The sequence below is a fragment of the Populus euphratica genome, unplaced genomic scaffold, assembly GCF_000495115.2.
Source record: "Populus euphratica unplaced genomic scaffold, PopEup_1.0 scaffold210.1, whole genome shotgun sequence".
Taxonomy (NCBI): Eukaryota; Viridiplantae; Streptophyta; class Magnoliopsida; order Malpighiales; family Salicaceae; genus Populus; species Populus euphratica.
Genome location: NW_011500094.1, coordinates 233,001 through 250,562, shown reverse-complemented (window position 1 = coordinate 250,562; position 17,562 = coordinate 233,001). Strand labels below are relative to the sequence as shown.

The 17,562-nt window shown below is 30.7% G+C and overlaps 2 protein-coding genes across 2 annotated transcripts in view; one reads left to right on the top strand and one right to left on the bottom strand.

Annotated features, from left to right (window-relative positions):
• The first annotated feature begins 11,287 nt into the window (after positions 1–11,287).
• LOC105109247 (uncharacterized) lies at positions 11,288–11,710 on the top strand. The gene has a single exon (XM_011003879.1). It carries the CDS (start codon positions 11,288–11,290, stop codon positions 11,708–11,710), a length of 423 nt encoding a protein of 140 aa, XP_011002181.1.
• A 1,689-nt stretch (positions 11,711–13,399) lies between these two features.
• Positions 13,400–17,562, bottom strand: part of LOC105109233 (probable leucine-rich repeat receptor-like protein kinase At2g33170) — a 6,076-nt gene continuing 1,913 nt past the window's right edge. Inside the window, exons 3-4 of the mRNA XM_011003862.1 lie at positions 15,040–17,548; positions 13,400–14,061 (exon numbers count right to left, since the gene is read on the bottom strand). Coding sequence (XP_011002164.1) covers positions 13,676–14,061; positions 15,040–17,548 — 2,895 coding nt within the window. The 3' untranslated portion in view covers positions 13,400–13,675. The remainder of the gene's footprint in view (positions 14,062–15,039; positions 17,549–17,562) is intronic.

Below are 17,562 nucleotides of genomic sequence, written 5' to 3'. Positions count from 1 at the left end.
TAACAGAAAGAACAAAACTGAAGGGGAATTACTTCCCACATAAATGTTTTTGCTTTCATTAGAAACAAACAGAAATTCTTAAATCATTGCACTGTTCCATTAATACTGCTTCCTGTATGGCCGGCATGATCTTATGTCCTATCACATAAAATCTACGTACCCCATCTCTTTAGATAAATGCCACCTGGGGCTATTTGATAAGGTGGTAGCAGACATTGACAAATCATTCTATGTTTGAGCATAATGCTTTCCATTAATGTACAAAAACAAAAGTGAAGAAAAGAAAGAAAGACTCTCCAAAATTGCTGTTGTGCCTGTTCCCCAGTGTTATCGCCACTGCTATCTGATATACAGTGTTATTATTAAATCATATTTTTTTAGAAGATTGATGAATAAAACCAGCTGATTAATTAATGTAATGAAGTTGAATTTTGCTTCAGTTTTTTGGAAATAAAAATAATTTTTATGCTATATTGATAAATACAAAACACTATAATTACTAGAATTACTAATAGAGATTTCTTCCTTGATCATGACAGACATTCAATAACTCATTAATCTATTCTCGTAACTTCTAATAGCTTGTCAGAAAAGAAGGAAGATTTTAGACTCGACCGAATATGGTACTTAGACTCAATACATCGTTAAGACAAAAGGAAATACTTTCACATGTTTCATTAAAAATCATTTTAGAATATTTAGCCCTTTTTTTTTAAAATAACATACTGCAACTATGTATAAAACATTATTAGAACATGAGGGAAAGGTATTGCAAGTTGAACTCTTCTCTTAAACATACTCAAATTTCCTATTATTTATTGAATTAAAAAATACTTCGGCAAATTTGGCCTTGTACTTTTATTTCTGTAATTGAACTTCACATTTATTTTATATATATATATATATATATATATATATGAAGTGAAATTTACTTTCAAAATGAAATTACATATACATCTTTCGAATGTTTGAAAAAAAAAAAATTTTAGAGAGTTAAGTGATAAACTATCTATACTTTTGAGAAGAAATTGAAATTAACAAAATATAAAGTCATTCTCCATTGAAGGACGTTATTGATAAACAAAAGAAATGGAAGGGGTAATTGATAATTAAACAAACTTTTTTTAAAATTTTGATAAAATGTATATAATTCAAAGAAATAAAATAAAATAAACCCTTTTTTTTTCAATTGAAATGCATATTGGCATGGATATTAACATCCAAGCTGATAGCTTACTTGCAGGGAAAGGTAAACCGAATTAGGTTTGAGATAATATCAATTATTACTTTAATGAAAGTATAGGGGTAATTGGCACAAAATAAAAGTTGAGATATCCTTGCGTTTTGTGAAGAAACAAAGCTTCTTTTTTTTTTTTAATTTCAAAAATTGTGAAATTTGATCAAATAGGATTCTCTTAAAATAGTTTAATCAAATCAAATCCTTCGCTTCCAATTAAAAGGTATAAATGATGCTACATGTATGTTTATATTAACATATATAAGACTTGTATTCAAAATAAAAGATTCTGGCTTAATTTTGTAACAAGTTTTTTATTTAATCAAAAATTTATTTCTAACTAGATATATTTTTAATTTTTCTGACTCAACAATCAAAAGCTAATATGCAAAATTTACCCCGAGAACATGACCTTTTATCCTGCTTAAAGCATGGGATTAAGATCTGTTGACGTTAGTATGTCCTTAATTTTTACTTTTATTTTAATTTGAGTTAGGCAAATGTGGGATGGGAAGTGTTCAGAGTTGAAGAAGTAGCTGCTGGCCTGAGCAGTGGCAATTGTTTTCATGGGGTTGTTCTGTGAACAATATTGTTCATAGAACAGTTAGAATATTGATGGTTTGAGAGAATAATAAAAAGAAAAGTAGAATGATTGGATTTTATTAAAAAAATATTTAAAAAATATTATAATTTAAACAGACTGTAATGTGTTTTAAATGGGAGTTAATTAGAGGTAAAATTTAAATTTTTTTATTTAAAAAAACAACACCACCATACTTTCAATCACCTGTAATGGACAACCCCCCCCCCCCCCCCCCCCCCACCACAACAACAACCACCGTCCAAGGCCCCCCCCCCCCCCCCCCATCAGCACAGACATCCCCCTCCCTGTGCACATGCTTCACTGTAACTTTGCCAGTTTCTCTTCAGGAGATGTCTTATTTGTGGTAAGAGGACAGCATGAATGGGAGCCGCCTCTATAATCTGATCTTGGACAATCATTTGTTTAACTACTTGGAATGCCACCTCTAGCTAGCTAGCTAGGACGACTTTTCTATAGCCACCCAACCGTGCTCCATCGATTCCAGCTCAACTCCCCATGAATCTGCCGTATCAGAATTGCATATGCCCATTAGTGAACCGTCCCACATATTTTCCCTTCCAATATTATTTTCTTAGCACAATCTACCTGCTTGCCCCAGCAATCCGGGGTAGTTTATTTGTGTTTCTTGTCCCACAAGTGATTACCCCACTTATCCTGGGTTGCTGTTTGCCTGTTAGGCATATCATTAAGACTTGCCATCATGATGGTCCTACTTAAGTCTTTCGAAATCGCATGCTGGGAACTTTTTGTCTAGGAGAATTAGTATTTAATTATGCACTGTACTTTTTGTATAATATATGCTGTTACAGATCAACACAATACTGTTGATGCTCCACCGCAATGGCTAAGGTTTTAATCATGTTTCTCTTTAAGTACCTCTTTGGTATAGCAACAGCGGCAGCGGTAATGACAGCAAACAAACACTGAATTAAAATAAACACTGAATTAAAATGTTTAGTTAATACATACCATATATTTTTTTTTTTACATTTGTATTATGAAAAGTAGTTTTTATCTCTTTCTTCATCTTTTGTACATGAAGAATGTCTCAGCTGTTCACATAAATAGTAGAGACTATTTCTATTATTCCGGCTGAACAAGGTTTGGTTTAAAACTGAAAATGTATTGAATCGGGTCCGACTCACTAAAATAAAAATATTTTTTTTTATTTTTTATTTTTAATTGTATTTTATTCAAAAAATTAGTATTTCACGTTATTCAATGACACTACATATCATTAGAAACAAATCGCTTGATGACGTAATATTTGTAGAATTTAATTGTAATTTCAATTTTATTCCTGATGATATTTTACCTAATGTTATTGTTTATTTATAAAACTAATGAAATTGTAGTTCTTATCAGATGTATTTCATATATAATGGGATTGCAGATATTTTAATAGAACAATAAAAAAATATTTTATATTAAGTATTATTCATTTCATGATATAATAGCGGTAATTAAATTTATAATATTTAAATTAAAAATCATCAATATAAATATATTTTTTAAAATTATTTTATAACTTCAATTTAAAAATTATTTTTAACGAAACACATTAAACTATTTTTTATTTAACATCAATTTTAACCACATATATATAAATATCAAACCAATCTCAACCAAAAATACTTCTTATAAAATATTTTTTTTCAAACCACGACTACAAATAATTACAACGTAACTAAATACACTATAAAAATAATAGCATATTTAATTATGCTCCACCGTAAAGTATGCACGTCCATGTTACGGAAATTTAAATTAGTTACCTCAAGAAGAGATCATAATGCTTCAAAATGTTGTAAGAACAAGTTCGCTTTTAATTTCGAATTTTGAATCTTGATTAGGATTGGCTTTGAATGGATTTGGAGCAATTCTTGCATGTCCTATAATCGACAACACCTAAGCCATTTTCCATAAATAAATGAGAGTTCATGTTAAAAGGACAGCAGAATCAGGCAGAGAGTGTTCCTAACAAAATGACTGGTTTTATCAGCTTTCTTCTCTTCCTTGTTCTCCCACTATGCCTTCTGAGCACTGCAACAGCAGATGAACAAAATGAGCATCGTCTACCCTTTGTTCAAGATATCAATGCCTTGCCTAAAAACTCAAAACCAAAGCAAGTTAGCTGTTCAACCAAAAACATTGACGTCGGAAAGCGCTCTCTTGTTAATGGTGAAGTCTTCACATGGAGAAAGCTTCATTCCTGTGGAGCTTTATGGTAAAGATTCTTTTCATCCTGGCATGCATTTCAACCAAGCAGGGATGAGAATCATGAAACTGTGTATTGGATGGTGAAGGAAGATGGGTTCTTTATCAGCTGGGATAAAGCCAATTGGGTGAGAAAATATAGGTGGGAAGCCGAGTGATTTTTAGTGTCCACATTTCATACTAAATGCATTTATTTTTCATAGATTACTCATTTCACTGTAGTTGAATTAATTTGCTTGGAAAATAAGTGTGTACATATAATGTCTCCATCGTAATATTTATAATATAGTAGTGTTTTGCTTCTGTGGTTTACTCGATTTCTTTTGTCAATGGTGTAGGTATTAATTTGCATATGGTTGTTCAATTGTGAATCTCTCTTGTTTAGTTTTACCAACAAAATAAAAATCTCTTGTTTATTGATAATAATTATATCCATTTGATTTATCAAAAACTATGGTTAATACTTTGATCAAATTTATTTCTTGTTTCTTTGAGAAATCAAATTATTTCATTTGTATGCAAGAAGTCCAAACTAATTTCACTAGTCTTACTTAAAAAAAAAGTGATTTTGAATTATTTTTTTTAATTAAAAAGATTCAGGATCTCTTAAAAAAAAACATGATTCTCATTTAAGCTACAGGGTCATGGGCGTTCATCATGAGTTCAAATGCTTCATTCGGTATTGAAAAAAAACAAAAAAAGCACAGTGCTTGGTCAATCATCCATTGTGCACGCCTTATCTTGGAATCCCCACTGAGCATGCAGTGGTGGATTCTCATAGACAAAAGGGTAGGCAGCCGCCTCGGGCCCCTGCAGCATCTGTCATAGATAATTGACTGCCATACGTTAATCAAATTTTTATTGAATAGAAATTTTTTTAAAAGTTTTTTATTATATTTTCTGCCCCCCGAGAAAAAAGTATGTCGAAGTTAATTTAAATTAATTTAAGTTAATTTATTAAATTTTCACTTCAGGTTTTAAGATTCTAATAACATGTAAAAAAATTTAAATTTAATTTTTAATTAATATAATATTAAAAAATAAATCGAATCAATTTAGTTTAATGTATAAAAACTTAGTCATGAAATCAAAATAACAACATAAAAATAAAAATAAAATAAATTATAAAGTTCAACTCTCAACAAATATAATATTGAAAAATAATTTTTTCATTAAAAAATTGATTAAATAAAGTACATGAAAAAACCACCTTAGTCAACTCAAGTTAACCGATTAAATTTATGACTCATGTCATGAGACTACGATAACTTTATAGAAAACAAACTGAAATAAATTATGAAGTCTAATTCTCAATATTAAAGAATAAAATTAAAAAAAGATAAATTAAAAAGGGACCAAAAAAACTCAGACCATCTTGGTTAACTCACAAAACCGGCGATATAGGTCATGAGACTGTGATAACCCTATAAAAAATAAATAAATAAATTTAAAGTCAAATTCTCAATCAACCTAATATTAATTGATGAAGTTGAGAAAAAAATTAAAAAAAAAACAAAAAAATAAGCTTTGTTAATCTGTGTTAACTTGTAAAACCTGAGTTACAAGACTAGGATAATTATATAAAAATAAATTAAAATAAATTATAAAGTTTAATATCAGTAAACCCAATGTTAAAGAATGAATTTGCAAAAAAAAAAAACATTGAGGATCAAATTGTAAAAGACTAAAGTATTTTACTTTTCATTGCTTTAGTGAAATACCAAAGCCTTTTAGTAAACCTTGAGGATCAAACTGTAAAAAGTTCAAGTATTTTGTCATTTATTGTAGCAGTAAAATATCAAGATCTTTTAGTTATATTAACTAGTTAAATGACCCACGCGATGCCGCGGGATCAATTTTTTTCATAAAAATATTAGAAAAAACTAAGATCTAAAAGTATTAGGTTTTTTTACAAAGTTTTATCCAAGAGTTTTAGATTTGACTGCAACGTCGGATCTAAGAGTAATATTTATAATAATATTAAACTTAAAAAAACCCAAATTTAAGTGGGTCTGGTTGCAATACCAAACCCAATAGTCTTGGATATGGGTCTAACTGCAAAGTTGTGTCGTAAAAATATGATACTTAAATATATTAATTAAAAGAACAAAATAAAAAAAACTAATATGAAGAAAAAAACTAATGAAGAAAAAGAAAAAAAATCTGAATTAACTGGGTTAACCCGTCAAACCTGAGATCCATGTCATGAAAGTCTGATAACTAAATAGAAAAAAATTTAATATCAACAAACTAAATAATAAATTTTAATTAAAAAAAAAAAAACATCAACCTTTTCATCGTGGATTGTACTGTGCAGTCCACAGTGAAAGACATAAAAAGAAAAAAAAAATGAAAGCATCGACCTTTTCACCGTAAATTGTATACAATCTTAAAAGATAAAATTGGAAGAACAAAAGTAATGAGAAAAAAGAAAAACAATCTTAATCAATCGAGTTTATCGGTCAAACCTGGAATTTGTGTCATGAAAATCTAATAATTAAATAGAAAAAATTTAATATTAAGAAACTAAATTAGAAGAATAAATACAAAACAAAAACTAAGAAAGAAAAAAACTAAAAACATTAGTTTTTTCATTGTGGATTGCACTGTGCAATCTACAGTAAAAGACTTTAAAAGGAAAAGAAAAAAAAACAAAGACATACATCATGAGTTTTTTTTTTTTTGCATAAAAAATATCAGAAAATACTAAGATTTAAGAGTGTTATGTATTTTTACAAAAATATATCCAAGAGCCTTTAGTGTAGCTGCAATGCTTGATCCAAGAGTAATATTTATAATATTTATAATAATACTAAACTTACATGACTCAAGTTTAAGTGAGTTTGGTTGCAACACTGGATCCAAGAGCCTTGGATGTGGGTCTGGCTGCAATATCATGACATAAAAGTATGATAATTAAATAGATTAATTAAAAAAATAATAGAAAAAAATAGTAAAAAAAATCTAAATTAACTGGTTAACCCTTCAAATCAGGTTAACCCGTCAAACCTTAAATTCACGCCATGAAAGTTTGATAACTAAATAAAAAAAATTTTGACAGGTTAACCCATAATTAATTAGGTTAACTTTTCAAGTTTGGGATACGTATCATGAAAGTATGATAATTAAATAGAAAGAAATTTAATATTAACAAACTAAACTAAATGAAAAAATTAATTAAAAAGAAAAAAATAAAATTTCAGGTTAAATCATCATATCAGGTTAACCCATTAAACTCGAGATTCATTAACAAACTAAACAAAACAAAAAAATTTATTAAAAGGAAAAACAACAAAGAAAAAAGCAAAAAAAAAAAACTCATAAAGGCATAAAAAACAAAAAAAAATGAAAACAAAAAAAAATATAATTATAATATCAGATAATAATATAATAATTATTATAATAATCATAATTATATTATTATTATTATTATTATTATATATAAGTATTATTAAAAGGCGTGGGGAAGCTATAGTGCTTTCCTCACGCGTTTTAGTATATTGTTAATAATAATTATAAATGGGTGTAAGGTAAATTTAGTCCTTTCATTTTAAATGCAATGATAACTTAATACTTTTATTTTTCTAATCAATATTGTAGTTCTTTAACTTATTTTATTATATGATGCTTTTAGTTTATTAACAAATATTCAGAATGTCTTTCGACCCTATCATGTCCCTTTGTCTCATCACCAATATAGTTTTGTAGTGTTGCCTTCTTTAATGATATGGGATAACAATATCAAATACAAAAATTATTTTAAATAAAGATATATTTTTCTAACAAGAAAAATTATATACATAGTGATATCATCAAAAATTGATGTCTTCTTTCAAGTGCTGGAGTGTCGAAGTAATAAATAACTCGGCAAGACCTTGATCGAACCACAGGGAGGTTAATTGTATAAATTATAAACAACAATAATATAATAATAACAATAATACTAATAATAATACTAATACTAATATTAATACTACTATTACTACTACTACTACTACTAATAATAATAATAATAATAATAATAATAATAGAAGAAAAATAAGTTGTTGAAAACTTTGAGATGGAAGATTAACGTAAATATTAAATAATGATAACAACAAATGTTAAGGTTAAAGGATCCACTAATGGTATGTCAAACAAGTATAGTATAAACTCTTATTATTCAATTGAAAACCACACACAAAAAAGGTTCCAATCAGATTATAAATTATTAACATGATTACATTAATTATCTTATTCGAATAATGCTAATACTTGTAAATGTTGTCAAGTATGCATGATCATAACTTATGTTAACAACAAATCAAGTTCCTTTCATAGCATATGTGTAGGTTATATCATATAGTTTGTGCTATGAAAGTGCCAAGCATTTGTTATATCAAGTGTTATATAACATAAATCTAGATTAGTCATTTAATAAGTAAAGTATTAAAGAGTGAACAAGATAACAAATATAAAACATGTTAGTATCAAATATTAAAGTTCATGTTAAGTTCACACTATACTTATTCTTACACCATTAGTGTATCCTTTTCACCTTGACATAATAAATTTAACTAAACATAATGAAAGGGAAAAACATAAATAAATAAACAAGATAAGAACATAAATAAAATAAAAGTTAACTAAGTAAATAAAAGGAAATGAAAAGCATAAATAAGATGTTAATGAAAATAACACTTAAGCATTACAAAAATACAAAGAGAGAAAGCAAAAACATGATCTTGATCTGGAGACAAAGATACCTAAATGCATGACAAATGCCTTATTTTATAAGCCAAAATTAGAAAATATTGATTTGATAACTAATTGATGAGTGGGCGGTCAATCCTTGACTTAGTGACAATCTTTATCTACTCTTGTCTGTCCAAAACGTCATTGATAACGTTAGAATTAAAATCACTTGAAAACATGAAAGTTGTAGGAAATTGTATCAGCTTTCCAGAAAAAAAATAGAGGTAATGTGGACTTCTAGAACTCCAAATATGGGTTAAATACTTAACAATGTTCGAGCTGCAGGACAAATTCGGACTTTTTCGTTGTTACTATAATTTGGATTTAAAATTGTCTTTTTAAACTTGAGCTCCTATGAAAGTTGTAGGCATATATCTTACATTTTCATCCATATAAAATAGATCTAAATTTGAGATCTACAGCTCTAGATATGACCCAATTACCGAACAATATTCCGGTCTAGACAGCACCAGCATCTTTTTTTTTTTAAGTTTGACCATCTTTTTATCCTTTCAATTTCAGTTTTTAAACTCATCAATCAATCTTTTCATTTATATGATAGGCCTGTATTTAAAATGAACATTTACCACAAATTAAACATATCTTATATTATTAGATATGTTATTATAAAACATGTTTCAGTTAAGGAATTATTGATACTTCAAGTGCAAAATGATGATATAAAACCTGGATAAAAATACACTTTTAAGCACGAATCATTTAGGTTTTTTCAACATGTTTTTGTAGTTACAAGAATTCAAATGAAAATAAAATTTTTATTTATATATGTAATTAAATAAATTGAAAATTATATATATGTTAATAAATGAAAGAAAAGGATCATAAACGATAACAAAAAACAAAAAAAATCAAGAGATAGTTATAAATCAAGATATTTAATCTCTCAAAACAAGACTTTTATCCAGTTGTGTTTGCTAAATTTGTTGATTAAAATAATTTTTGTAATCCAATCAAATAATAATAGAAATATACACACACATTAAATTGACCGAATAAAATAAAAAAAAATCAGGTAAGGCTATACATATTATAAATATTATTTAAATATATATTTTTTATTTTTAAAAATAAAGTTCATCTATGTAAAAGATTAAAACAAGATTATAGATGAATCAGAAAAATCTAAATTCAAACAAGATTAAAAAAAAATCATTTTAAAGAGGCTCTATAAACAAAATAAAAGAGAGGATTGTTATTAATATAAATATAAATTGAAAAAAAATATAAAAATAGTATTAGTTTAAAAATATATATAAATAAAAGAAAAGAAAAAAAAAAGATCAGGTGTTGATGGACCTAACAAGATAGGTCAGCACCCCTGGTCCTTTTTATTAGGGCTTTAACTTTTGAATTCTTTTTGTTTTGTTCTATTTAGGGTGGACAACATGTTATTTGTTCTAATTATTTTTGAAAAATAAAGAATTAAATGATATGTTGTCTAATTTTTCAAGAATTCGACCACAATAATGCTTTAGTTTTTTCTCTCTTAACTCTGAAATCCGACAACTACTCTGTTTTTTTTCAAATTAAGAACTAGAAAATAATAAAAATAAATTTTTATATCAAAATTTAATCAAGAAAATATTAAAATGTGAATATTTATTATTTTAAAAATATAAGAACTAAATTAATTTTTTTATAAAAAACTATTTATAGTAAAATATGAGACGACGAACACTTAATTTGTGCTACAGGAAGCACCAACGTGTTTTAGTTTTTTTCTCAAATTTTTCTAAGCTATTATATACAATATTAAAGTCCCTTTACTTTTCAAGTAATTCAATTTACTCCCTTTGTCTTAAAATTTGTTTGCAATCGGATCTTTATTTCAGGATTCCCTTTTCGTATTCGAAACTGAGAGCCTCTCTCCGTGTATATATTATTTTCAAGCAAAAAAATACACGTTCTCCGAAAGAGTTCAATTTTTTTTTTCTTTTTTCCCATATATAAAATATAAAAGTAGTATCTGTACAATTTAATCACCAAATTAGACCATCAAGATTCAATCAGGTTTTTGAAAATTTGACCTGTGATTTGTTTTTTTCTGAAGTATGACATGATCAAATTATCTTTCAAACTGAAACGGATGAAATTAAACACTGCCAAAGCGCCTCAAAGTCACGATGCCTTTGAAGTAGTATGGGACACTTGTCAAAAACAACAGCGATCCTCAACAAAGAAATTAGAACTGGGATAAAGTTAATGAGTAAATGCAGCCGGGAAACAAAATTGGGATAAAATTAAATGAGTTAAAATGCAGTTGAGAATCCAGTATGATGGTGTGACGTAGACAGTATTGAATAGAGAATCCAGGACAGCCTAAGCAATTTCAATTCAGATGACCAAATAATTAATGAAAACGTTAGCAGCAACTGAAGCTGAGCCGTTACTCGTCTCGGCCTTGTGCTTAGTATAAATGGGGGAAGTCATAGGGCACGAAAAAACATATCACCCTTAATTACTGCTTTCGCAAGATGAATGCTATGCACCATTTTCTGCTTGTTCTTGCAGCCTTTTATGTCATATCCAGTCAATCATCATTTGCTGCTGCTGATGAGGATTTTCTCTGGGTTTGGTACCATATTTACATCACTAATGACTTGCCTGGTGACCCCTCGAAGACATTGATGGTTCACTGCAAGGACAAAACCAAAGACCTCGGAATCAAGTATCTGTCTCAGAAACAGGTGTTTCGCTTTAAAGCATCTATTGACTTCTTCAGAAGAAGGTTGTTTTTTTGCAATATGCAATGGAATGGAAAGCAAACTTACATCGATGCATTTTATGCAAAGAGAGACGAGAATAGATGCAGAAAACATTGCATGTGGTCGGTCAGGGAGGACGGGTTCTATTTTAGCAGAGGAGACTCCCGATGGATTCGGGAGTACCAGTGGTAAAAGATAATGGAAGTTCTCCAGTTGGATAAAGTATCTAACAAAAAGTATCAATAATAAGGAAGATGCTGCAGTAATATATATTTGCTTGCTTGACTGCTAATTTTGTTTTCTTTCCTGCGTACCCATTTTATGTGTTTTTCTTTTGCCGTCTCTTCCTGCAAATCTACAGATAAATTGAGATATTTTTTTCTGTGAAAGGGGTCGGAATTGGGAGGGCAACAGAGATTTGAGGGGCTATGGTCCCTTCAAGTTTTACCTAGAAAGCATCATAGTTATGTTATACAGCTCCTGCAAGGATTCGTTGAGGGCAAAAAATAAATGCGCCAACTTAATTTTAAGAAATATCTGTGAAAACCAAGCTTAAAATCCATGTAGAGGCCATGTTCATGTATCACCCACACAAGTAAAAACTCTACACTATTCATCACAGTGCCCGCACCTAATTAAGCTAACAAACGAAAACGAAGAATATTCTTTTAACAATTCAATAATAAAAATTATCATTTTACATTCTTCAAAAAATAAGTCATACCATGTGGATTACTTTTTTTCCCCAATTCATTCACACTACCTGCAGCAAAAAAAAAAAAAATTAGGGTTGGATTTTGTTAGTATCTCATAATAGGATTAATTGAAATGTTTTTGATTGGGAAACGGAATCAAAGACATTTAGATAAATCCGGTTTTGCTATATATAGTTTTTAAATAAATTCATATACTTCTATCAATTATCTTTATTTTTTCCATCCCAATATATATAATTTCTAAATGCTCTACTTAAAGATTGTGTTTGGTTAATCTCTTTCGACGGAAAAGACATCCATATGTTTAGTTAAAGAATAAAGAATAAAGACATAAAATAAATTTATTTCTAAAATGATTTTAGTCTGAGTTTCTATCCTTTTAAAATAGGATACACTTCTAACCTTAAAATCTCTTTTTTCTTTTAATTTAAAACCAAAATTTCTGAATGGAAAATTAAAGTTGTGGTATTAAATTTTATTTTAAAAATTAATTATATGAGAAAAATAAAACAAATTTACTCAGTTAGGTTAAAAATGATTATGAGAAGTTGAAAGTATTTAAATCATTTCATTAGTTTATACAACAAATTTAGGGAAAATATTGAAAAAAAGTTATAAAGAACCCGATTTCATATATATATATATATAAGAGGGAGATCATGGGAGTATAAAAACTAATTCTCAAATGATTTTAACTTCAGAAATGTTTTTACTAGGTTAGCTTTAAAATTAACATGCACTCAAGTCAGTTTTTTAGACTAAGTTCACGTCTTTGACTGCCTGTAAGAACGATGCTTGTATCATTTATCAGATGATTCATGAGAATTTAACTTCGAAACCCATGGCCCGAGTAAATTTCCAACCTCTTTTTCCCTTGACATCTCCACTACTTATGTTTCATTTAGACGAGTGTTTTTGTAGTTTTTTATTCAAACAGGAAATTCGATTCATCGACTCCAACTCACGTTTGGCATTACAGCACGATTACAAGGACTGCTCTACATTTTTTCAACTCTTCCAATTTTAGTTCATGCGGGAGAAACCCTTTTCGAAAGGGACATCACGATCTCACCATAGCAACCAACACCAGCAGCAAGTTATGTAAATAAATTAAAATAAAACGAGATAAGAGAAAAACAGTAGCTACAATATTGTAAGACGTTTCAGAAATAACAGGAACTGGAGCCCGATGAGTAATTTATCACATCAGAATCTGTAAAATACATGTATGGGGGGGAGCTTCTACCTGTACAGGATTGTCGCAACTGTACTAATTGCAAGACGAAATACAGAATTTGAGAGTAACGTGGATTATAAGCCATTTCATGATCTTTTCTTATCAGAAAGTGTACATGATGTATCGTTTGCTGTTGCCAATAATACGAGCAAGAATAAGCACAAAAAAAAAATCATGTGTTAATAAAATCTGGGAAACGGTCACCTATTTTCCTGAAGCATCATCTTTCAACGGAAAAACATAAGTCGACGACAGGGTAAGATTACCTTCTCTCTCATTAGACTCGATAAGCATCAACACAACTTCCCGCATTGATGGCCGATCAGAAGGCGACATACTTGTGCAGAGTAGAGCAATTTTCAAGACATATATCATGTGAGCAACAGTGCTTTGGTCTTCAAGGTCCAATCGTTCATCAAGTATCCCAGATGTCAATGAATGCTCCCGAACATATTGTCTTGACCACGTGACAAGATCACCTCCTTGATCTAGTGGCTGTACTGGAGTTTTTCCGGTTAGCAATTCCAAAAGAACAACTCCATAACTATAGATGTCACATTTTTCCGTAACCTTCATGGTGTAAGCATATTCTGCAATGCGATGGAAACCACAGATAAGTTGCAAGCACATAAATTTAGCAGGAGCCATTCCTATAACTCGCACTTCCGTTGTGGATAGGATTCCAAGTTAATTTTTAACATAAAAGATGAATGTGTCCGTGTTATGGATGTGTTTTTAGATATCATAATTTTATTAATTAAGGAAATGGAAGGATGGTGTTTACACTTTGTAAACTAATTTTTTTAAAATATATGGACTAACAAATCAAAAACCATTTATTAACACTAATTAAATAAGGGAGCTAGTCTCCCTAGAAAAAACAGAAGATAGATGGCTATCTTTTTTATTTTATACATTTTTATTTATTTTATCTTAAAGGTTAATTCAAGTTGCTAATAACAAATAATTTTTGTTTTTATTAATGTGTTATGGAAATACAACTTATTTATATAAAATATAAGAGGAAGAATTTAAAGATAAATTATAACAATTTTTTCTTAAGTACTATGTAATTAAAAAATTAATTATTATTTAAAAATAAATGAACTAAACAATTTAAAAAACAAAAGAGAGGCTATTAATTAAAATTTGAATAAATAAAAATAATGAGAAAATAGAAAGAAAATAAAAAGTCTACGCTTGGCCAGTTTGAAAGGACAAGATTGCAAAGAAATAAAGTTGAATGCCCAAAATGAAAAAAAAGAAGAAGCACTATTTATATACACAATGCACTATTACTTTATCCCTAACCTAAATATCCAATGAATTCGACTATGTTACTCATTGACTATTTTAAGCATATGGCAATTAAAATCATATTACAGTGGAAATTAAAGTTTTCTTCACACTTTCATCTCACCAAACTATCTACCATGTTCAAAGTGCCCGAGTGAATTCAGCAGCAAAGAAATATAAAGAAAATAAATTATTATACGACCTTGATAAGGAATAAAATTATCACAAACAGAAGCACGATAATTTTATTGAATCTAACGAGGAAGGCTCACCTGGTGCAATATACCCATATGATCCTGCAACAGCTGACATTGATTTGGACTGTGGCATGTCAATAACTTTCGCCAAACCAAAATCACCGACATGGGCTTCAAAGTTATCATCAAGTAGAATATTATTCGACTTTATATCACGGTGAATAATTCTTGGTTTGCAGTCATGATGTAAATAAGCAAGCCCTTCAGCAGCTCCAAGAGCGACCATGAACCGAGTGGACCATTCCAAGCCACAAGAAGGCTCATGAAGCAGTTCTCCCAAGCTACCCCTAGCCATGTACTCGTAAAGAAGCAGATTCGAACCTTCATGGTAGCAAAACCCATAAAGTTTCACTATGTTTCGGTGCCTAATCTTTCCGAGAGTCAGAATCTCAGCCCGAAAACTATTCTCAATGTCACTCCCCTCCCTGTTGGATGCAAGCTTTTTCACAGCAATGATCTTCCCAGAACGCATAACTGCCTTATAGACTGTTCCACAAGCTCCCCTTCCAAGAACATAGCTATCATGAAAATTGTTGGTGGCATCAACTAGATCTTGGAAAGTTAATCCGTCCTTTAGAGGAAAGTAGATATCTGATTCTGCAGATGGATTCTCCTGATCATGTATGGAAGGAGCTGTCTCAGGGGGACGTCTCATGAAATACAGTATCACTATAATCAGAACGAGAGAAACCCCACCAACAATGGCTGCAACAATTGTGATGATCCTACCTCGAGGAGCATCCAAATTTCTTTGTACAACAGAACCAGAATATGGATCTCCACTGCAGTAGCCAAGAGGCTCACCACAAAGCCCTTTGTTTCCACGAAAGCTGCTGGTGGCCATGTTCTGAAATAGTGGTATGGAAGGCAAAGGTCCAGTGAGTTCATTGTATGAGAAGTTGCATCCCAGTAAACTCGACAGATTTTCAAATGTTTTGGGAATCTCACCATTCAAATGGTTGTTATTGAGGAGGAGAAATTCCAGTAAATTAAGATTACCAAGCTCTGGTGGTATGCTGCCAGTAAGATTGTTATAACTGAGATTCATTGCAATCTGCAAGCTTGAAAGCGAGCCCAAAGCTGGAGGAATTTGACCAGAAAATGAGTTGCCGCCCATCTGCAATTCAGTCAAATGGGAGAGATTTCCTAATGCCGGAGGTATATTCCCGGAGAATTTATTTTCTGAAAGCCTGAGAAGCTCCAGTTGATGAAGAGTTCCAAGCCCATCTGGTAAAGCATCAGAAAAGCTGTTGTGGCTAAGATCAAGTCGTTGGAGCATCTTGCAGTTAACAACTTCGAGTGGAATCCTTCCCGTGAGAAAATTTGATGATGCATTAAAAGTCACAAGTTGAGACAGATTACCTATTTCCTTCGGCAACTCCGAAGTAAAGTAATTGTTTGCAATATGAAGTCTTTGCAACCTTTGGCAGTTTCCAATCTCTGGTGGAACCGGACCAGTAAACCTGTTCTGGTCCAGTTCAATAGCAGAAAGGTTCGCCAATTTGCACAACTCTGAAGGAAAGCCACCTGTAAAATTATTTCCAACAAGACGAAGTTGTACCAATGTTTGGCAGTTCAGGACCCCGGTCGGGATATTTCCATATAACCTGTTAGAATCCAGATTCAGCAAAATCAGGTTTGAAAGTTGACAAAGATGAGGAGGTATTCTTCCAGTCAGATAATTATCTGAAAAATCAACCACCCAGAGTCGGCTATGAAGTCCAAACCCCTGAGGAATGCCACCACTCAAGGAGTTGTCAAAAAGCTGTAATTGGAGCATTTCAGTCAAATATTGAAACCCAGAAGGAATCGGACCAGTGAGGTAATTGATTGAGAGGTCAAGCTTAGCCAAGTTCCTCAAGCTACTAAGCTCTTTTGGAATGACACCTGCAAGCTGGTTCTGGAAGAGGTACAAAAGTCGAAGACCCTTTATCTTGCTGAACTCAGTTGGGATCTCACCAGTCAAAAAATTCTCTGAGAAATCAATTTCTGTTGCCATTGAAAGGTTCCCAATATCCCTTGGAATACTTCCATTCAACCCATTCCGATAGAGGTACAGCTTCTTCAGAAACCTCAGGTTCCCAATTTCCATTGGTATTGGTCCAGTAAGAGTATTTGAATATAGAGCAACTGTCTCAAGGTTTGTACAGTTCCCTAGCTCCTTTGGTATAAACCCTGAGATCTGGTTCTCCCATAAAATCATTTCATTCAAGTTTCCAAGCATGCCAAGTTCCTTCGGCAGCTCCCCTCCTATTTTATTTTGGGCAAGACCAAGCAATTTCAAGCTCTGACATCCACTTATTTCAGAAGGAATACTGCCAGAAATTTCATTCTGCCCTGCACGGATGGTTTTCAGGTTCTTGAGATTACCTATAGAATGAGGCAACGGACCAGTCAGCTTGTTGGTATAAGCCACAAGCTCAACCAATGAAGACAATCTCCCAAGCTCCTCTGGAAGTGAACCGGATATCCTGTTGTTGCATATATTCAAACGTTCAAGAAAAGACAATTCACCCAGTTCAGCAGAAATTTCCCCAC